General features: G+C 38.1%; 1 protein-coding gene across 2 annotated transcripts in view; it reads left to right on the top strand.

Moving 5' to 3' along the window:
• The window catches only part of ADAMTSL2 (ADAMTS like 2), a 1,179,463-nt gene that overhangs the window by 163,794 nt on the left and 992,254 nt on the right, over nucleotides 1–23,415 (top strand). For both annotated transcript variants that reach the window (XM_044058888.1, XM_044058887.1), the window contains exon 2: nucleotides 6,714–6,831. In XM_044058888.1, the coding sequence (XP_043914823.1) occupies nucleotides 6,715–6,831 (117 nt within the window). In that variant the 5' untranslated portion in view covers nucleotide 6,714. The remainder of the gene's footprint in view (nucleotides 1–6,713; nucleotides 6,832–23,415) is intronic.

Here is a 23,415-nt window from a genome sequence, read left to right as displayed (position 1 = left end):
TAACACAAAAGATATGCTGACTGGTCTGTAGTTTCCCAATAGTTTTTGCCTTCTGCCCCTTGAGCAAAGGCATTACCCTTGCCATTCTCTAGTGTGCAGGTATCTTATCATTTGCCAGTGATCTGCTCAGCAGTCCCATGTAAGAGCTTATCAAGGTGATATCATGACCCTGGCCACTTTCCAGGTGGGGACCTAGAGAGATATGGCATCAGCTCCATTCTACTTATCCTTATTGAGGGAGGGAAGTTACCTTTTTGTACTCCTTGGATCATTCTGAATCACTAATCCAGCTTTCATCTTTACTACCTCTTTTCCCATGTCATGGCCGTACCCTTCCCTCATTCTGCTCTGTAAATACAGTAATAAGGAAGTTTAATATTTCTGTGCACGCTCAATCATGTTTTCTTTCTTTGTCATCCCTTAAGGGCTAAATCCTCATATTTTAACTTTTGCCTTTCTGACACTTTTATCATTATCATTTTCTGTATTTTATCTTTACATTGGATATTTTTAATTTTCTCCAGGAGTCAGGAGAAGTCCAGACATTTGGGTCTTATTTCGGTGTTTCCAAGTCTTGTATTTTACCATTCCTGGTTGTAATTGCTTTACTTCAAATGTAACACTGAAGCTCATGTGGCCCGTCTATTAGCCCTCACAGGATATTTCACCTTTCACTACTTTTCTGTGATCATGGATTTGAAGTAATGGAATATGTGGGTGCACAGGTCCTCTCATGGATGTGCAGAGAGGCTTTCTTTCTACAAAAACATTGCCGTCATTTTTTGAAAAACTATATATAAAGTTATTGTGTGTTGCTGATCATTTGTGACTGACCAGATGGATTTTTGAGAGGTTGTGTCTAAAGGATTTTGTGTGGAAATTTATTTCTAACTCATTTTGTTTTATTTCCAGGCCAAGGCTTGTCATTTTCTACTCTTTCCCCAAGGCCAACTATCAATCATAGGATGTTACAGGACTCTTTCCAGAAAACCATGTTAGGTTCCTAAATACACTTCATGCACTGATTCAAGTTAAGAACAATTCCGTTATCTTAGGAGACTTTAACTATCTGAAAATAAACTAGAATACTGATACCTCAAATGTAGGTTATACCCCCAAATTCCTTGATTTCATAAACAGTCTCCCTAGCCAGACTGTCAAGGAACCAACTGGTGGGCAAAATATTTCTCACCTGCTCCTTACCAGTATGGTGTCAATATCAGCTATCCCCCTGATATACCCTTCTCCAGTTAAATCCAGTCACAAACTTGTAAGCTATTCCTTCAAAATTCCCTAACAGTTGGATGTAAATATCATGAGACTCAGAAACGTCAGACTTAAATTTTCTGCAATTCTATGATGAGTTGTGGTTTGATATAATGGTTATAGTATTTACATTATATACACAAGGTACAGTGTTTGATTCTTACATTTTAGAGGGGTTGGAAGCTGTCATAAATGTTAAATTCTTTACCACAGAGATATAAAGTACAGGGTATGATTCTTAAATTTGTGCTGGGAAATTTGGCCAGGCTTAAAATGTCCCACAAGGGTAGGTAGCCCAGTACTAATCTATGAACCTATTAAGTTTTTAAATATAGGTTTAATTGTACTACCCGACATAGTGACACAGCAAGTTAAGCAAACGCTCACTATTTGCTCCTGGATAAATGCATTGACCTGGCAGTCCCTACCAGAGCCAAACAAAATGACAACTTTAAAACTAAACCAGCCTGGTGAGCCACATGTGTAAATAAATACAATTTAAATAGCTTATTGTACTGCAGAGCAAAACAAAAAAAAAAATCAAATCAAGGGTAACATTAAAACACTATTGAAAGAAAGAAAAACACCAACAGGAAAATGAAGGCATCCCATGAATTTAGCCATGCTTCAGAATCAAAACCCAATTACATATCCTCCTTTAGCTACATTAAGAGAGGAAGGAATAACACTCAGCATTATTCAGAACCCATCCAAAATGGTACTCCTTATCGGATCCAGTAGAGATGGCCAACCTACTAGAAAACAAATTCAGTGCAACAAATATCACCCCAGAAACAACTATAGAAAGCTAACATAACCCATGGAATCTGAAACTTTCTATCATAACCAAAGTACACCTGCTAAAGGTACTCTCCAAAATGAAAAATACATCAATAGTGGGGCCTGACAATATATACATTTGCCTACTAAGCAGTACAAAACACAAATTTGTGGACTTGCTCCTATAGCTATTCAGCCTGATCCTAGTCATTGGTTTTGTCCCTGAAGTATGGCACACAGCTGTTGTGATGCCACTTCATAAAAGTGGATCAGCTACTGACCTTAGAGACTACAGATCCATTAGTCTGACTAGTCTTATAAGCCATGGAATGTATCATAACTGACTTAATTACCTATGTTATTGAAAGTTGTATAAAGCTTGACCTCCTAGAAGTTAGTAGTTAATGGTAGATCCTGTCTAATGATCTGGTCAACTTCTTTGCAAAAGTAGCACAAGATGTAGACAGTGGATATCTTCTCCTCACAGCATACCTCAACCAGGGCTAAGGATTTTGATACCATACCACATGCTAACATAATAAACAAGTTGAATGAACTCCAGATTGACAGCCCACATAACAAGGTGGATAGCAAATTGGTTGAGGGATAGAACCTACATACTGATGGTGCCAGATGTGCCCTTATTAAACATGACGGTGACGAGTGGTGCTCCTCCAGGCTTTGTATGAATGACTCTACAAGTTCGCATGTACGTCATAGATCTCCAAATTACAAATCAAATCTCTGGCTAGCCAAGTTTGTGGATGACTGAAACCTTGATATTATCCAGAAGTGCCCCACTAACAGAAGCTCCAACTGGATCTCATACATGTTAATAACTGCTGTTCAAAAATGGGCTAAACTAAATTCTGAAAAGCACAATATTGTCCTATTTGGTAAACAGTCCCCTCATTCACTTTATAGTATAAATATCACCCTTCTACAAAATGAAAGTGTGGTAAGAGACCTTGGAACATGACTAGATAATTCATTTCCCTTTGATCTTCACATTGCAACCTAATTAAGAAATCTTTTTACCTTTCACAACTGACTACAAAGGATATATCTTCTAGATCCAAGGAAGTTCTTAGCCCTTCTTATTTTTCCTTGATTATTATTATTTCTACTACTATTATTATTTCTGTGAGAGGAACTGTGCACCCACATACCCCATTATTTAACTTCTATTATTGAACACAATACCCCTTTTGGGATGTATCTCACTAAGCGTATTGAGCAACTGGAATGACCCCAATGGTTCTTAACTTTGACCTACCATGGGAGGCTGGATACACTGTCACTTTATTCAGTGTCTTATAGATGCCTTAAGGAGATCTGTGCCTGGCCATTCAAGCTATTAGGGATCCAGTAGTCCAAGACCTCTTATGTTGCCACAAATCAAACAGTCCTATTAACAATAGAACCAAGGATGTAAACTTGCTTCACCAAATAACCTAAACATGGTGAAGAGAATGCCTTAAAAATTGGTATGATACAGAAATAAAAGCTCTTAACTCAGAAACTGTGAACATGATCATGCCACTGGAAAGCCAATGAAACATGAAAAAAGTGATTTTTGACATTATTTTAAATAAATTCTCATAACTTGCTAAGTATCTAGAAATAAAAGGCAATATAATGAAAACTGTGAAGATGAGGGCTCTGCTGGAAAGCTGATGAAACATGAAAAGTGTCTTTAAATAATCATTTTAAACAAATTTTCACAAATCTAGAAATTGAATTTGTACAACTCGCATCCAGAAACAATTCATGAAAATGTTGATGACATGACTCTTGCAAAACATCATCATCATCTTTTGACTGTTCCCATTAGGGGTTACCACAGTGGATCATCTGTTTCCATTTCTTCCTGTCCTCTGCATCTTGCTCTGTCACACCAACCACTTGCATGTCCTCTCTCACCACATCCATAAACCTTATCTTAGGCCTTCCTCCTTTCCTGTTACCTGGTAGGTTCATCCTTAGCATCTTTTTCCCAATATATTCAGCATCCCTCCTCAGCACATGTCCAAAACAAAGTAATCTTGCCTCTCTGGCTTTGTCAACAAACCTTCCAACCTGGGCTGACTCTCTAATATGTTTATTCCTGATCCTGTCCACTCTCGTCACACCCAGTGCAAATCTTAACATCTTTAACTCTGCCACATCCAGCTCTAACTCCTGCCTTTTTGTCAGTGCCACTGTCTCCAACCCATATAACATAGCTGGTCTCACTACCCTCTTGTAGACTTTCCCTTTCACTCCTACTGGTACTCGTCTGTCACAAATTACCCCTGACACACTTCTCCACCCACTCCGTCCTGGCTGTACTCTCTTCTTCACCTCTCTTCCACACTCACCATTAGTCTGAACTATTGATCCCAAGTATTTAAACTCATCCACCTTCACCACCTCTACTCCTTGCATCCTCACCGTTCGTCTATCCTCCCTCTCATTCACACACATATATTCTGTCTTAGTCCTGCTGACCTTCATTCCTCTTCTCTTTAGAGCATATCTCCATCTCTCCAGTGTCTCCTCTACCTGTTCCTATTCTCACTACAGATCACAATGTCATCTGCAAACATCATAGTCCACGGGAACTCCTGTCTGATCTCTTATTTCAACTTGTCCATCACCATTGCAAATAAGAAAGGGCTCAGAGCTGATCCTTGATGTAACCCCACCTCCACCTTAAACGCATCCATCACTCCCACCGCAGACCTCACCAATGTCACACTACCCTTGTACATATCCTGTACCACTCTTACATACTTCTCTGACACTCCTGACTTCCTCATACAATGACACAACTCTTCTCTAGGCACCCTGTCATATGCTTTCTCTAAGTCTACAAAAACACAATGCAACTCCTTCTGACCTTCTGTGTACTGCTCCAGCAACACTCTCAGAGCAAACATTGCATCTGTAGTGCTCTTTCCCAGCATGAAACCATACTGCTGATCACTAATCATCATGTCCCTTCTTAACCTAGCTTCCACTACTCTTTTCCATAACTTCATGCGGTGACTGATCAATTTAATCCCTCTGTAGTTACTACAGCTCTGCACATCACCCTTATTCTTAAAAATTGGTACCAAAAAACTTTTTCTCCATTCCTCAGGCATCATCTCACTTTCCAAGATTTCATTAAACAATCTGGTTAAAAACTCCACTGCCATTTCACCTAAACACCTCCATGCTTCCACAGGTATGTCATCTGGACCAACAGCCTTTCCATTCTTCATCCTCTTCATAGATATCCTTACTTCCTCCTTGCTAATCCACTGCAATTCATGATTCACTATCTGCACATCATCCAACCTTCTCTCTCTCTCATTCTCATCATTCATCAACTCCTCAAAGTACTCTTTCCATCTCCTCAGCACACTCTCCTCGCTTGTGAGTATGTTTCCCTCATTATCCTTTATCACCCTTACCTGCTGCACATCTTTCCTAGCTCGGTCCCTCTGTCTAGCCAATTGGTACAGGTCCTTTCCTCCCCCCTTAGTGTCCAACCTTTCATACAACTCTTTATATGCCTTATCCTTAGCCTTCCCCACCTCTCTCTTTGCCATGCACCTCATCTCCTTATACTTATGTCTACTTTCTTCATCTCTCTGACAATCCCACTTCTTCTTTGTCAACCTCTTTCTCTGTATACTCTCCTGTACTTCCTCATTCCACCACCATGTCTTCTTGTCATCCTTCCTTTGTCCAGATGTCATACCAAGCACCTTTCTAGCTGTCTCCCTTACAAGCTCTGCTGTATTTACCCAGCTATTTGGTAACTCTTCACATTCACCCAGTGCCTGTCTTAACTCATCCCTGAACTCCACCTCACAATTGCCCTTTTTCAATGACTCTTGTAAAACAATAAAACTAAATACACGAGCCCTTAAAATGACCACCTTGACAGTTTTATAGCAAAATTCCACAACAATAAATACAATCATATATAAAATAAAGTAAGAGACAAGTTATATGAATGTACAGCAGCAAAAGAAGTACACAAGGAACCCTGGATGATATGGAGAAGACATCTTACACTCTCAGTATAGGGTACTTCAGTTCCCTACACCCCTTTTACTTAATATAACTTACTCCTAGATTATGCAACTTTATGAAGCTTTGCTTAAATGCTCCATCTCTTTAGCAGGACTTGCTTAAATTTTTATTTACATATATTTAGCAGTTTCCATAATTTAGTGTTTGTGGCACTGGATCTGATTTAGCTGTAGCGAACATGGTAGTCATGCTCCTGTTAGCTTTAATGTTGTGTTTTTTCCTTTGTGGTTTGTGTTGAACTAAGGTATTAGAAAGCAATATGAATATATTATTGTTGTCTAATTATGGAAAACTGCAAATTCAGAACTTACGATAAGCACAGCAAACAATAAGTTCCAGTGCACATTTTGAAATTTGCAGCTAAATTGTCCCACAATGAAGCTAATAGTTATCTGGTTCTGTTACTGTAAATATTTTATTAACACTTCATATGAGTGCTAATCTGTTCAGTTTAACTTCTCATTTCAGATGGTAACTTGAAACTGACAAAACACTGTTTTTGAAGATTAAATGTAGTTTACATTTTTGAATCAGTTTACATCTCAAACATGGCAAAATCATTAGGTGAAATATTTACTACAATGTGATTTCTGTTTTAGGATGCAAGGAAGAAAATTGTGCTTGGCTAAGACATCTCATGTGAGACAAACTCCTTTTCTGCCATTGGCCCTTAGTGTTTCACTTTTAGTTGGGCATCTTGCTGTAAGCATATCACAGGTAAGTAATATCTATTCTCATATGAGTAATCTAAAATCATATTAAATCATAGCATACAATATAACTAAACTTTATGGATGTTGATGTGTAAACAACAGAAAGAGGGAGGGCAAAGTATGAGAGTAGCATACTTATTTGTAGGAGAAAAATGATGAGAAGTTTAGAAATTACAATTAGATTTTCTAGAAATGCATGTGAGAGAAAGAATTGGAAATGTTATAATAATGGGATTCAAGTTGTTAGTGAGAAACAATCATGAAGACAAGAAGCAACATTTATAATTTTTTAAGGGCACTTCTGGTAGCCTTCATTTGGAAATACAGATATAGGTTCCAAAACAAGAGGAGATTATTGAACTCAAATGCATTTTATGGGAAGCAGAGGTTATAAAGTAGAACAAATATTAACATCAATATTAAACTTGATTGTGTAAAGGACATGAATCATAGTTTAACTGATTCACCAGAAATGAGCCACCAAGAAAAAAACTGAGGAATATGCAAGTAGGTCCAGTAAGATTCTCATCTGTACCCTTAGGGGAACAATGTTCATGAACAGAGAGGTTATATTATCCCTCTGCACTACTGGGCTACTGTGGTCATTTTTGGTGCCCATACAGTGATAAGAATACCAAGTCACTTGAGAAGGTATGAGGAACTATTAATAAGGTAAAAAGGCAACATAAACAAAAAGGAGACTATGAGGAATGATTATGTGAGTTACATTTATTCTCACATGAAGATATTTGAGAATGGGGTTTCATGAAATGGGTAAAAAAATAACTTGGGTATTAGTATGATAGCATACAAATCAGGGGAAATGGCAGAAGATGTGGGAGCATTCTAACTAAATTAAGGTACAAAGTCCAGTGTTAAATATTTGAAATGTTTTTTTTTTCCATGGAAAGGGTGATGGACAAACTGAAAAGGTTATCTGATTGGGTAGTCCCCTGTAAGTCCAAAAAGTCTTTCTAGAAGGCCTTGGACAATGGGCTAAGACAATGAGTATAGTGTGGTAAGCAAAAGATATTAGCTATGCAAACAGGACAGATTAGAGAGGCAATTTGCATTATTGTTTTGGTCTCTCAAACCTCATATTTATCAGTCTGGCCCCCAAAGCCCCACATCCACCCTGGGTCTACCATCCATTCTCCTACCACCCTGGACTTACTCTAGTATTGCTGGGGTTGGTTGTGGATCCTAAGGGTGCCCTGGTCCTTGGTTCATCTATGCTTCCATCTGGAGAATTGTTTTATGCCTACCTTCTCCCTTTCCCCGACCCCACACTCATTGACTGCATCCAAGGATAGCATCCTTCTTTGGCCCATGCCTTCCTTAGGGGAACATATCAACAAGTCCCCTCCCAGTCAGGATGTGGATGCCCATCCCTTCCCTGCCACTCCATTATTTGTCCAAGCTGCTAAAGAGGACCACTAGCCCCTTTATTCTGCTCAGTTAAGAAATTTGAATAAAATAAATATAACAAAATGTCACTACTTCCTTCAGTGTTACAAGTTGAGCATCATTACTGTTTTCTCTATGGTAATATGGTTAGAATGACACTCATCCTCTCGAAGGAGCTCTTAAATTACTCCATTTTGTTTGCGTTTGCCAGTCTGCTTCTATTAGGAATATTGTCCATGATTCCAACAGCACTTCCCTAAAGAAGTACTTCCTCATCCTTATTTTTACCTTAAATTTTCCTTCTTTTAGATCTAAGTTGTGAGGAAATTTTGCTTAAAGGCTTAGCGGATGTTGCAGGAAAGGCAGGCTTTGGTGGAAATAGAAATCTACATAACTAGAATAACTTTGCAATTTTAATAGGACTGTAAGTTTAAATTAATTAATTTCTTCTTAACTCCTGATTCATACATATGAAGCCAGAAATTCCAAATTCATTGAACATTCCTATCATGTGAATTGGGGACATTTTCCTGTCATCTCTATATTTCTATGATTTCAAGTTTGTTACATATATATAGTTCTATTGTGTATGATGAAACTAATTTAATGTTGAATTGAAAACACTGACAAAAAAAAGTTTGAACATGCACAATATTGAAACAAAAAATATAGAATGAAATAATATCAGCAAAACTACTTCGTTTCCCAATGTTAACTCTAAACCCCCCCATAATGCTAGCCTCATATTCAACTGAATAATGGCAGTGTTACAGGAAGGATTTTCTGAAGGTAAGATGCAGGGTTAGGGTTGAGAGAAGGGGTAGTATTAGGATTAGGGTTAGCACCCATTACTAAATAGGGCAGGATGGCTTGATCCCCCTTCTCCACCTAAATAATCAGTGGTAACCCTAACCAAAATGCTGCCCCTTCCCTCAACCTTTACGCTATAGTTTAAAAATGGATACGTAGCTTTCAACCCTCAAACCCCACTTACCTGTCTAGACAATACACACTATTGACATTTCCAACACTTGCTTATCCATACTGTCGACATTAAACCACATGCCCTGCATTTCTCAATGAAACAGCATTTGATAAAATGCACAAAATCCATAGAGAGAGAGAGGTAGAGAGAGATGCAAGGATGTGCAGGAATCAGGGGCTTGCACTCCTACAAAAATATTTTCAAAAGTTTTATATATTTTCTGACCACCACATTACTCAATGAGCTTGTTTTACTGAGTCAGGAGCCAGTGAGTTATATTGTGACTTAAAGCCATGGATCCGTTTTTAATCTATAGTGTAATGGCTGTACAGAGTATTTCCTGGTTGAGTGGTAAAATGAGAATATGGCAGTATACCAAACAACAGTTGTCCAGACTTCGATGAGTGTACTCAAATGGCCTTCTTGATAAGTGATAAGTAACACACCGATCTTTACTTTAGGTTACTTGCTAGCACTTCAGAATAAGTGTGGCTAACATGAAGTGTCAGTCCATTTGAGTCTGTTAAGACAGAGGTAGGTAATATTGTTAATTTACAGAGACATGAGTATGGGTGAAGCTGCACAAATTAAGGATGGGACCTAAGACAGTGTTAGATATGTCATTCTCCCTCAAATGCATGACATCACAATTATTAAATAGCAGGACAGATATGTCCAAATGTAATGTTTTTTCTAGGTGACAAGTGACCTGCATCTATCATGTGTGTGCGTGTGTATGTGGGGAGGGGGGGGGTGCACACTACTCTTCCCACCTACCCTGCTACTTAATAAAATACAAAAAAGTCTGCAGCAAATACATATAGGAACAAGCCAGAGGAACTCTGGCAAAACTGAGTGCCATCCAAGAAAACACTTTTACAAACTGCCTTTGTTGAGGACATCATGAGAAATATGCAAATCGCTCCTTCAGTTAGCACGTGTTCAAGCTCAGTGACTTTTGAATGCATTATACACCTTTATTTATTTTACCATTTTATTTATGCCAATAAAGCCAAATTTCTTTGGCTATAGACATGATGTGCTTTACCTTTTTTGGGCTTGTGAATACATTTTACAGCATTAGTGGACAGTCTCTGAGCGTCTCTATTACAACATCAAAGCTTTAGTGGAAGTGGAATTTTATTTATTTATTTATTTAAATTTGTTGACCGGGATTGTTCGACTGGATGTAGGTCCATTTTCAGCGGAGGCCCGGGGAGAAAAGCTCCACAGTAAAATAAACAGACGGTAGTTACATTGGATTACATAGCGATTAACAATTTAACATTGCAATTACTTACAACATATTTACAGATGAAGAACAAAGTACATCAGTAGACAACTAGAATCTTTATCTGTGAAGTACATAACAGACATTAACAAATGTTACAATGAGAAGTTCCTGCTGTATAATAAGTAATAGGCTTATGAGCATCTGAGCTTGCTATAATCAAGGTTAGTTAGTGGAGTGGAAAGAAAGGTAGTGGTTGGATGGGGTGGATGATATTAGAGTGGGAGTTGCAAGGGCATAGCCAGCATGTTTTTAGGTGCGCTTTTAGTAAAGTTTTGAAGTGGGTGCATGATGGTACGGAGGTAATTGTGGGTGGGAGTGAGTTCCATAATTTGGCTATGGCGCAAGAGAATAGTGCTTCACCAGCAGAGTTATTGGCTTTAGTTATCTGCAAGTGATTTTTGTTGCTGGATCTTAATGGTCTGGTGGTGCGATAGGGTTGGAGTAGATTCTGGAGGGATGGGACATTTAGTGTATGGTTTACTAGTTTGTGGGCGAGTGAGAGTTGATACCACTGAAGGAAGTGAGGGAGTTCAAGCCAGCCCAGCTCAGCAAGTGAGAGACAGTGGTGACTATGGTAGGATGCCCCTGTGGTGAACTTGGCGATTTTGTTGTAGCAGGTCTCTAGCTTGTTTAGATCACATTGCCTTAGGTTGGTATATATTGGAGAGGCATAAAGTAGGGTGGAGATAAGGTGGGAATTTGGTATTGAAATCTTTGCTACTTTGGTGAGAAATTGCTTATTTCTGTATAACACTCCTAGTTTTTTGTGGACTTTTTTTATGGTCATGGATATGTGAATGTCAAATTTTAGTTTATTGTCTATTTCCACTCCTAGCAATTTGGTGTGTTCAGTTGGGTATATAGTGGTGTTGTCTTTTGCTTTGATGTTAAAGTGAGATTTCTTTTGAGTATGTTTGGTGGGTTGGAAGATGAGTAGTTTAGTTTTGTTTGGGTTGAGTATTAATTGGGCATCGGATAACCATGTTTCAACAGAGGAAAAGGCTTCCTGTGTGACTTTTTGCAGTTTGGGTAGGGACTGGGCTGAGCAGATGATGGTCGAGTCATCTGCGTATTGTATGAGTGTGCCATGTTTGGTGACAGAGGCTAGATTATTGGTGTAAACAGAGAAGAGTAGGGGTCCAAGGATGGATCCTTGGGGAACCCCTATGGAGACAGGTAGTTGGGGAGATATGTCATTCTGCCATACAACGGATTGTTGGCGGCCAGAGAGGTAACTCTGAAACCAGTTGGTGACTGATTGTGAGAAGGATAGGTTATTGAGGACAGAGATAAGTTGTTTGTGTGGGACCATGTCAAATGCTTTAGATAGGTATAGGAAAGTAGCACAGGAGAGATAGCCATTGTTTTTATGCTGAAGGATAGTGTTAGTAAAGGAGAGTAAGGCAGTGGTGGTGCAATGGTTTGGTCGGAAACCATGCTGAGTACTGGAAAGGAGGTTGCTAGTAAGGAGGTAGTCTGAGACCTGAGAGTGTATGCATCTCTCTAGTATTTTGGAGAGTGGAGAGAGAATAGCTATGGGGCAGTAATTGGTTAGTTCTGCGGAGTGTCCGCCTTTGTGGAGGGGAATTATATGTGATACTTTCCACAGTGTGGGAACATAACTTTCTGACAGAGATCGGTTAATCAAGATGGATACTGGGTAGGCCAGAGCATCAGCTGCGATTTGTAGGTATTCACTTGGGAGGTTGTCTGCTGCTAATTTGGTGGGTTTAAGTTTAGTTAAGAGTTTTTTTATGTTGGAGGTAGGTGCAGGAGAAAAAGAGAAGGCAGTGGGGAGATTACTAGTTGAAGGTGTGGGTTGGAGGGGATGGGGGTTGTGTTGTTTAGCTAGTGATAGTATGGTTTGGGTGAAGTGTGTGTTGAATGAGATAGCAATATTTTCTGAGGAGTGAGGGATGTTAGGAGGAGGGGTACTGACTTTACCTGGGTGGAGGATGGAGTTTATGGAGGACCAGAATTGTTTGGGGCTGTGTTGTGAGGAGTCTAGGGCAGATTGGTAGTATTGGAATTTGTCCTGTTTTATTAGCTTTTTGACTCTATTGCGTAGTTCTAGGAATTTCTGTCTAGCTGAGGGGGTTTTTGTTTTGCGCCAGTGCTCCCAGGCTTTATCCCTGTTTTTCATTTCTGACATAGTGGTTTTCTGTAGCCATGGGGAGGGTTGTGCTTTGGTTCTGGAAAATCTTATGGGGGCATGGTAATTAAGGATGTTCAGGAAGGTAGTATTAAAAAATTCAACTACGTCATCTAGACTGAGGTACTTTAAAGGATGCCAGTTACATTCTTTGAGGGATGAGATGAATGTGAGTGGGTTAAAGTTTAGTTTTTTACGTATTTGACGGTAGATGACAGGTTTAGCTTGGTATAGGTATTTTTTGAGTAGGAATGTTGGGGAGTGATCACTGAGGCTATCTGATAAGCAGCCTGTTATATATGACAGGGGGCTCTTACTGACTAGTATCCAATCCAGGGTAGTGTGCTTGCTGGAGTTTTTATTTATCCTGGTTGGTGACTGGACTAGTTGGGTGAAGCCATGAAGGTGTACATGATGGGATGGATTGTTGCCAGAACAGGATTGCCAGTCAATATTGAAATCACCTAAGATGATAGTTTCTTGGGGGAGATGGTGGGAAGACCAGCTGAGGAGGTTTTCTAGTGGAGGGATGTTTTGGCCAGGTGGGAAGTAGCATCCAGTTATGTTGATGGTTTTGTTTTGGTTAATTTTGAGGTTGGTATATATTATTTCTTCATTGCCTATTTGTGGAGCTGATGATTTTAAGATCTGGATGTTTAGATGCTGTTTAAATATTATAGCAACACCACCTCTTTTTTGTTTAGCCGGTCTACTCTTAGTATGCCGTAACCTGTAGGGAGTATTTGCTCACTGGTAATGTGAGGTTTTAGCCAGGTTTCTGTCAGGATGACTATATCTGGGGAGTACAAGTCTATGGTGGCATGGAGTTCATGGACTTTGTTGGATATACTTCTAATATTTAGGCTTAGTAGAAGGAAGTCACTTGGCTTTCTATTGGCTGTAATATGGGAGAAGTTGTGGTTTCTAGTCTGATTATGAGGATTGGGGTTGGAGATGGTAGGGCCAGGGTTGGGATGGATGTCTCCACTTAGGGCTAGTTTTGATATGCATGAGATTATTAGATTTCTCAGTTTTTGAATGTGTTTGTTTATAAGGGAAACTTTATGATTGTGCTCTGTGGGTAATAGGTATAGTGGGAGGGTTACTATGTTAAGTTGTAGGGATGCTTTATGTTTGAGTAATATAGTTGGTAGAATATGTGGGGGGTGCATAGGGATGGTTCTTGAGCTGGTGGGAGGGGAGCTGAGTGTGGGTGAGACATGAGTGGTGGTGTGAGTAGTAGTACAGTGGTAGTGGTTGAGTGGGGGAATGATGGAGCTTTGGTATGATGTAAGATATGCAAGGAGAGTGCATGCAGTGAGCATAGGAAAGGTATGCTTGTACATGTTAGTTGAGGAGGTGTGATAGTAGTGAGAAGATGGAGGAGGTAGTGTTGGGTTAGCGCTGTGGTTGGCTATTGGGAAGATGGGAGGGGTTTGAGTGCAATAAAGGTGGGACCACTGGGGGCAGGAGGGAATAGGGGGCAGGGTGGGGAGTGAAGCGGGTAGAGACCCTGTTAGTTGCTCGTATGAGGGGGCTGGAAACAATCACAAAGCAAAGACAAGTATGTGTTAAGAAACCATCACAATTGACCAAGGACATGCTCTGAAACTGTAAGTCATTTCTTAATTTCTCAGGTGGAAAAACATGATAACCTTGTATCAGTAGGCTACTGTGGTCATAGTTTAAATTAACAAACACACAGTATTGATCAGTTATGGATACTATTTGCTAACAGAAGGGAATAAGAGAAAGTGGAAGATGTGTGTGTGTGTGTGTGTGTGTGTGTGTGTGTGTGTGTGTGTGTGTGTGTGTGTGTCTGTGTGTGTGTGTTGATGGTGGTGGGGGGGCTGCTTACAAGCCAAAGCAGAGTGCTCTCCAGGGGAGAATGAAAATTGGCTCAAACAGGTAGACACATACTCAAAGTTAACTGTAGCTGTTTGCAGACAGTTCAGACCCGGACTGCGCTTTTCTTACAAGAATGTTAAAGGTGGTACCGCAATTGAATACTTAAGAGTGGTGTTAGGTTCAAAGTTAACTGTAGCTGTTTTCAGACAGTTCAGACCCGGACTACGCTTTTCTTACAAGAATGTTTAAGGTGGTATTTAAAGCTCGATCCTGTAATATCAAAACAGTAAAATGTTGAATGGCCGATTCAACCCAGGGAAACACTTCCCTTGGCTGCATCAAAAAAAAAAAAAAAAAAACTTTAGACCCAAAATCAAGTGGGGGAGGCTTCTCCCCCCACACCCCCCGATGTGGGGGGCTGCACCCCCACACTCCCCCAACTAAATATACCAACTCTGAGATCACTCCAAATTGGAGAAAAGGGCATAATCCACATAATGGCCAAGGGAAGTGCTTCCCTGGGTTGAATCGGCCATTCAACATTTTACGGTTTCGATATTACAAGATTAAGCTTTAGCTATTCCATTAACTAAAGCTTCAATCTTGTAATATAGACCCGTCTCTAAAACACTCAGCATAAGAAAAGCTTAATATCCATTATATTAGTGGTGGGTCAAAATAACATACAAACCAAAAAGAAAAAAAATCTCACAGCAGATGCATGCAAGCCAGAAAGCTCCCAGCAAAACTGAGTACCTTCTGAAAGAAAAACACAAATACAAAACCTGCTGTGATCAGTTCCCAACTCATCATTACTCAGAGAAGAAAGCAAGTATTTAATTTTTGCACAAAAGATCACACATTTACATCTTTTCTTTCATTGTTAAATTTAGAGTAAAGAATCTATTTTGAAATACACTGCTTAATTTGTCCTGACTCTCTAACCTAACATATGTTGGGTAGATAGCTTTAATTCTCATACTGTCTCATTATTTTTGACGAGCTCATAAACTAAAAGTGGATGAGACATAGGGAGGAATGTTGTTCTTAGATCAACAAAAGCAATTTTAATGTAGAAAATGATGGTGTGTGGTTGTGTAAATAGAACTGATTAAACTTAGTAATACATTATTTGTATTGTTACATAGAAACTGTGATGTTGTTCACAGATTAATCCATTGTAGGTAAAATTGTTTTTTAAGTGTAGTAATAAAAGATTTTCTAGGGTGTATGGCTTAGAGACAAAGAGAAGATATGGATATATAATTTTCTGGCATTGTGTATACATTCTATAGGAAAGGGGGGAGTACATATGCTTTGCTTACAGAAATGTGGAATAGAGCTTGCAGAGGCAAAAAAAAGCTTTGCCCATGTTTTTCTTTCATAGTGCCTCTATACCTGTAGATTTTAACAGCCCTTCATGACATGTTCCATTTGTTTCTGGTGAGGAGGTATATATGAGGAGTTTTTATAGCTATCCATTTGTTTGTAAGTGTTCCGGAAATTTGCTTTTACCTCATTAAAAAATCTCCTTCCTTTAGGCGCTGCCTCATCCCTTGTGGGCCTAGCACCAAATGCACCTTTCCGGGGGGTATAGACAGATACTTACTAGGTAATTCCAATCACGTTCTTCTTCCATCTGTCAGTAGCTAGGCTGTACTTAGCTAGGGTTAGCTTAGTATGCCAGCATATTCACATCCTTCTATGAAGGACTTCAATTAGACTATTTAAAAGGGAATGATGGGGAGCCAGGGCAGGGTTAATTACAGAAACACATGGAAATTTACAAGATCTGTTACCTAGACTTTAGTTAATGGTGAATTCTGTTTCTGTGCACATGTTTGTGTAAGTAAGGTCAGATGTCACATGAACAGTGTGGACACTTGTAAGTACTTTTTAAAGAGAAGAGGATGTTAAATAGTTTTAAAGCCCTTTTAAATAACAATGTCATTGTTACTATTAAGGGCTATGAAACTGGTATAATGGAAGGTGGCAGGTATGTCTCATATTTTTTCTAGTTTCCTAACAATTAAATACTTAGCCATGACACATTTAGAATTTGTGCCCCTCCTACACCTATCAGTTGAACTGGCACAGCAAGGGATAGTTTTAGATTTTAGGAGAATGCAGCTCTCCCAAACTTCATTAATGACTTGTTCAGTCTGAATATGAAAGGTTGGCAGGGATGCCATTGATATCCTTTAGCCAAGAATATGGCTGACAATAGCTGATCTGTGCGCTAAGATCCAGAACCCAAGGGTGGCATATTTGTTTCTTACATTACAGGTACAAGTTTAAGCTACAGTGTTGTCATCATGCTTGTATATAGGAAGGTTCCTCTGGTTGATAGGGATATGATAAACTTAGTTGCTGCTGTATGAGTCATTCCGTCAAACCCAGAATATTGAAATAAGGATCCAGTAACAACTTTTGTACATAAGGAGTGAAGATCATATCCTCACGAAGGAGGGTGTGGCAACGTCACTCCATTTATGGAATTAACTAACACCATTATCAAACCTTGTAAAAAGTGAATTTACTGTTATTGTTTTGCACTGTTGATCACCAGATCTAAACCAAACAGATTTCAACCAATCCAGCAGTGACCAATAAAAAGGTATCAGGTGCTGACAGGTGGAAACATTTGCATGATTGAGTTAAGCATCACACATTTTTTTCAGAAGGATTAGTGACAAATATCTCTAACAAAAAACTGGTATCAATAGCCATGGTTTATTTTGGAGATGTAACCCTTGTGAGTACTGAAGACTTTAATAAATAAGAAATAAATACAATTCTTGTGAATCCAGATGAGGGGAAGGTAGCCATAGGTTCATATTAAGAGGGATGGAATGCTTTTTGTGTAGATGGATGTGCTGCATTATGGGCTATTCCATAAATAAATGTTTTAGTGAAAGGGACTGGAGTGTTAAAAAAATAAAGCTGCTGTGGATGCACGTAGGAGGAATGTCACAGGAAGAGCCTGCTCCTATTTTCCAAGAGGAAGAAGTAAAATTAACTATCCGATAGAAGTGAAGCAGTGTCAGCAGTTTTCATCCATATGGGGTGGGATGGAGTAGGGATTTCCTGGATAGGATTAATGTAAACTCCTGCAAGCAAGAGACAGTCATTAAAACTGGACCATTGAAACCATAACCAGAAAGTCAAGGAATTCTAAATCTAATTATTGGGGGAAGGGGTTAACAGGAAAAAAAATCCATGATTGCACTTTTCCTGGGGTAGCTAAGTAAAGATGAGAATTCTACCAGTGCAGAAAAAAAGGAGTATAAGAGGACAGTGAATGCAGAGAGTAATTAGAATGTAGAAGCCCCCTGAGCTGAAGTATGTATGGAATTTTCATTTGGGGAATAACAGGGAAGTAAATAGTGTGGGAATACATAGCCAGGGAATTGTTATGGCTAGGCTTGTATAGGCCCTAGGGCTGATAGCCTAGTACCAACCTATGAACATATTTGTATTAGCTACTTTAACTGTTGGATGCTGTAGAACTGTCATGAGCGTTACTTCTTTCAAACAAAATGACAGCTTTCCCAAATGTTCTCAGAATCCATTTTATATAGTGAATGATTTCATTTACTTAATTATATTTTCTTGGTGATATTTCTCCACTGTCTGTCAGCAGAGATGGTCTTCCTGTATCCTTACTGTTGAGAGGAACCGATCATCCAGGCTGTCATCAGAGTTTTATATACTGAGGTCCCTAGCCCACTGTATGCACAGCTACAGTGTTACATTTTCTGCTGAAGCAGAGATTGCAGTGCCAGATCTGCTTATTTGCTTATGCTGTTAAAGCTGTATTACTCTGGTTAAAATGCAAGGCATTACCTGGCAGTTGTCGCATAGTACAACCCACTACATGCCTGGTATAGCATTTCTAACCTCGACTAGAATCCACCAGTGAAGGGATTTAAACTGCCTTTACTTCCATCAGGATAGGTGAACCTACATTGATTGCAACTTCCCATTTTTCCTGGCCATGTCAGCTCCTCCAGCATCTGGTTAGCTAATAAGTCTTATGCCATGAAACTTGCATTCCAGTTTTCATATCTCTGTGCCTTGGAGATGGAGGCAGTGAAAGATTTTGGTTTTCATGTTATCTGTGGGAAACTGTGAAACTGTACTGAGTGGGGCGTCTTTAAAAAGCAGTTTTATTTATTTATTTATTTATTTTGATGTTTGTTGACCAGGTGAGACTGACAGGGCAGACGTCCTTTTTCAGTGGAGGCCCGAGGAGAAAAGTTCCAGTTGTTTAAGTAAAAAGATACATACATGACATAATATGACAAAAGAGATGAAGAATAACGGTAATTACATATGATTACATGCACGTATTTAACAAGAAGTATTAAAAAAGAGTTTTGAACTCTGATTCTTCTTTTCCATGAACACACACACACACACGTGCGCACACACAGAGCACACATGGAACTTCGCTCCTTGATAACTCCAAGACATTTAGCTTGCAGATTGTTTGCTAAAGCACCTGTAATGATAAAAGTAGCTAATGGTAAGTTCCTGAACTGAAACTGGATTGAGGGTATACATTATATTATGTGTCTCACTGTAACTCTTGAGCTGATTTAGCACAATAACTATTGCAGATACAGAAAGTGTTTTGAGTGATACTTCTTTTAAAACTTGTGGCAGCTTCCTTTGGTGAAATTGTGCTTGGATACTTCTTTTAAAACTTGTGGCAGCTTCCTTTGGTGAAATTGTGCTTGGATACTTCTTTTAAAACTTGTGGCAGCTTCCTTTGGTGAAATTGTGCTTGGATTCTTTATTAGGTAGTGAAATATTTTATTTTTCATTGCAAATGGTACTGAGTGGGAATTCTTGGAAAAACTATTTTGAACTGCATTTCCACACTGTGCTGCTAAGTGATAGCAAAACAGATGAGCTTGGCGATTTTAAGATAACGGAAAGGATGGCTGGTAAGTGTTAACCGTTTATAGAGGGAGGCTATTAATGCAGTTCCTCTCAACTGTCTAGATTTTCACAAATTATTGCCTCATATTTTTGGTCTGCTGTGCCAAGTCACGCATACACTCAAGTCATTGCACCACTGGTACCAGTATGATTCCATCACAGTGCATGTAGGCATGACGTGAGAAGTACATCCCTGGGGTGTATATTAGATGAACGAAAGTTCATCTTAGCAAGCGCTCACATGAGCGAATATCCAGGTACTCGAAACTGCAATTGTGGGGGGCTGGACCCCACCCCCCTAAATATATATTCCAACTCCGAGATAGCACTACAGTGAGGAAAGGGCAAATATTCCCATCTTCACTGTACGGCGATCTCACAATTGCGGTTTTGAGTTCCGCAATATTCGCTCATGATCAGTTTTCTATGAACATGCAAATAAAAGGAATTAATGGTTGGTTATGTATGTTAAGACCATTTCATATAGCTTGGGCTAGAAGTGCATATATATGTATATATGTATGTTTATATATATATTTTTTATATATATATATATATATATATATATATATATGCAAATTTTTTTAACTATATCTGGCTATATACTATGACATGCACTGTATATTTTATATATAACAGATGTGGTGTGGTATTGATTATGATACTATATATATATTTAGAACATGTCTTACAGTTTAGTATATGTAGCTCAAATGATAAATGATTTTTTGGCTTGCTATAAATATTTTCATATGAAGTGCAGTTTAGTTTTTAGAATTGCATTTATTGTCTGTGATCTGTCATTCTTTACTATTATTTCTATATAGGTACCTGTTAGATGAAATTAGAAGGTGTAGATTGATGCCAATATTAGTAGCAATTTGATGGATGTACAATAATATACTTATATGGGCATATTATGAAGAGCTGCATTGATTCTATATAATACCATATATGTTGAATATATAATAGAATTGCTCATGTTTGTGAATAGATTTTTTAAAGTGTGTGTATATATATATATATATATATATATATATATATATATATATATATATACATGACGACTTAGTATTAGGTAAATTTGATGTTATATAGTCTTTATGTTATTGGAAATGCACTTTGCAAAGTAGCCGAACAGTGAACTATTTAGACGGCTATGTTTTTAAGGCATGAAGGAATGGTGTGATGACGTCACGACTAGGAGTGCTTTTGCGAAGTAAATAGTAGAGTGAGTGCTTAACAGCATTCACGCTAAAAAAGGGGATTTATTGCAAAAGTAAACCGGATAAGTGCATATTTAACTGCATTTTGGAACCTAGTATGGATATATAGACAAATAGGCTCATCATCCATCTATGTTTAAGAAGGTACAATAAACTGTTTATTTGAATGAAGCAAAATAGAAATTACTTCTTGATTGATTTTTGACAGCATACAAGAGCTGTAAGCTGAACGATTATGTATTCACATGTTTGATGGTATTATATCTTTCATTTAAAAGGACCTAGCTACACTACAGGATAGACTTGGAGGGATATTTAAATGTGTGTAATATGACTCGGTCCATGAATGTATAAGTAATGCTGTATTGACTTAAATGATTTGGATTTTGGAGTCGAGCGAGTGCTTGACCATATAATCAGTTATAACAAGTAGGAAATGTTATGTCATGATGATATGAATTTATTATTGTGTGACGATCTATATATGACGAAAGCAACAAGACAGTTTATTTATAGATGCACAATATAATTTATGCTGCTAAGCATGAGATATGTATGTATTTTAAAGTGGAGCGTGCATACAATTTTATTATGTGATGAATTTTGAATATTATAATGTGGATTTTATTTATGTATGAGCAACGAATAGTTAATTTGCTGCTGTTTTAATTTGTTTATGATGTCAAGCAACTAGGGGGCGTTTTGTGCTGAATTGATTTGCTGCAGCAAACATTTGAATTCAATTGGGGGAGGTGTTATGTATAAATGGAAATGTTTGGCAGTTTATGCACTTTTACTTGTAAATGGTCTGATGAAGCCACATTTTGTGGTGAAAGCGCATACCTACCTGAAAATAAATGTGATTTTATTTTACTGAATGGTGATACAAGTCTTGCTTCAGTTTACTGTTGCTGTTTTCTGCTATTTTGCTTACATAAAATGTAGTATTGGCTAGTAAATGTACTGCTTGTATGCCAGCAAAGAAGAGATTTAGAGAACCAGAAAGAAAATCAACCAGAAAAGGAGAGGAGAAAACACTGGCCTGGAGAATGCTGCAGCTGTTTTGCAAAAAGCATACTTCAACTTTGGTAAAAGAGATGGTTTCCAGTAATTTAGAGGAAAAAATAAATTAAATGTACTCAAAGGTGATTAAAATAAATGAAACATTGAAAGAGTATATCAACTTAAATAACAAAAGGCTGGAAAAAGTGAAGAAGCTTTAAGCAGCTATTCAGCTGAAAAAGCCAGAACAATTAGAGAATGAATGAAGGAAAGGCTGACTGACTATAAGGCTTCTCAAGCAGAGCTGTAAAGGTAGAGGTCATTTTTGTTTTGGAGTAATAATACTGATTGCTACAGGGTCTCCCATAGTGGTAGAAGAGGAAAAAAGGACAATAAGAGATTTGTGGGAGTAAGAGGCTGTTGCAAAAGGATGAAGATTGCACTGGCATAATTTTATATTCCACCAAAACTGCTATTATGGAATGTTAGAAAAATGTGAGAGAAATAATCAGCTTTTAGCAGGGAATATTACTTAAAGGTGATAATTAGAATGTGATTTGCAATAGTGAGGATGTGAAAACAGACTTGAAAACAGGGAATTGTTCTGACAGCTAAAACTGGATGACACCACTTATCCAGGTATGCATAATTCTGTATGTTTACTACCAGTTTTGAAAATGGGATCAGCCAAGTTGCAACTATGACCTTTATAGAATTTTAACTTATGTTTTCAAAGGGGTTAATGATCTATTTTACACAGAGGGATTTGTGATATATATGAATGGATGTATATATACTTTTTGATTATTTCAAGATAAAATGTACTGTAGCTTTAAAAATGAAGAATTTAGAAAAAAATTAGTTTCATGGTAATTGTTTATTGATTTATTTGGATATTATTTAAATCCAGGGGGGGGGACCTGTTCATTTAGTTGTGATGAAGTCCAAATATTTTTTGTGTGGACAAAAGTACTTAATGTTTTAATAAATTTTGTGTACCAAATTAATTGTTCCAGATGTGTTTTCTGTACATACCACAATATTGTTTTGGTTATTTGTTTTAATGTTTATGGTATTTGGATGCCATTTTTAGTTTTTTTTTTTCACATCATGCACTAATAAAAACTAAGATTAAAAATACAAGATAATGCAGTAAAAAGAAGACACTGGTGCTTTCCCACCTACCTGTTAAAAAGAGAGGAATTTAAGGAATGGGTAGTGGAAATTATTTAAATGGTACTAGACGTGATTGAAATGTATGAAGAAGTGATAGTGGGATAAAATGAAAACAGACATTTAAAAATAGGGTAGAAATAAAAGAGAAAGAGAGATGTTTAAGAAATAATAGGAATTATTTAGAGAGGCTGACAAACGTTAAGGTATTGCAGAATAAAGGGAATGTCACAGAATGAAAGGAGGAGCAACTGTAGAGTGCTAAAGAGAAATAGGAGAGCTTTTGGATCGTATGCTTTAGTTCAGAAGGTTTACTATTAAACAACTGTTTTGTGATAACCAGGGTACAAAAACATTTAGCACAATGACTTAGCAAACAGAAAGTAGAAAGGGTCATTGCCAAACTTAGGAAGAGGAAGTGTAGAGCAAGAAAAGTAACCAGAGATCCTATAGAGGTTGTAACTCCGAGGAATGAGGAAATCAAGAAAGAGCACGAATGGAAATATTTAAGGAACACAAAGTTATGCCATCATTAGTGGTAGATGAGGCTCAAC

Source organism: Protopterus annectens, chromosome 16.part0 (genome assembly GCF_019279795.1).
Source record: "Protopterus annectens isolate FY-2018-M chromosome 16.part0, PAN1.0, whole genome shotgun sequence".
Taxonomy (NCBI): Eukaryota; Metazoa; Chordata; order Ceratodontiformes; family Protopteridae; genus Protopterus; species Protopterus annectens.
The sequence above is the reverse complement of the archived record's forward strand: the minus strand, read 5'-3'. Positions and strand labels throughout refer to the sequence as shown.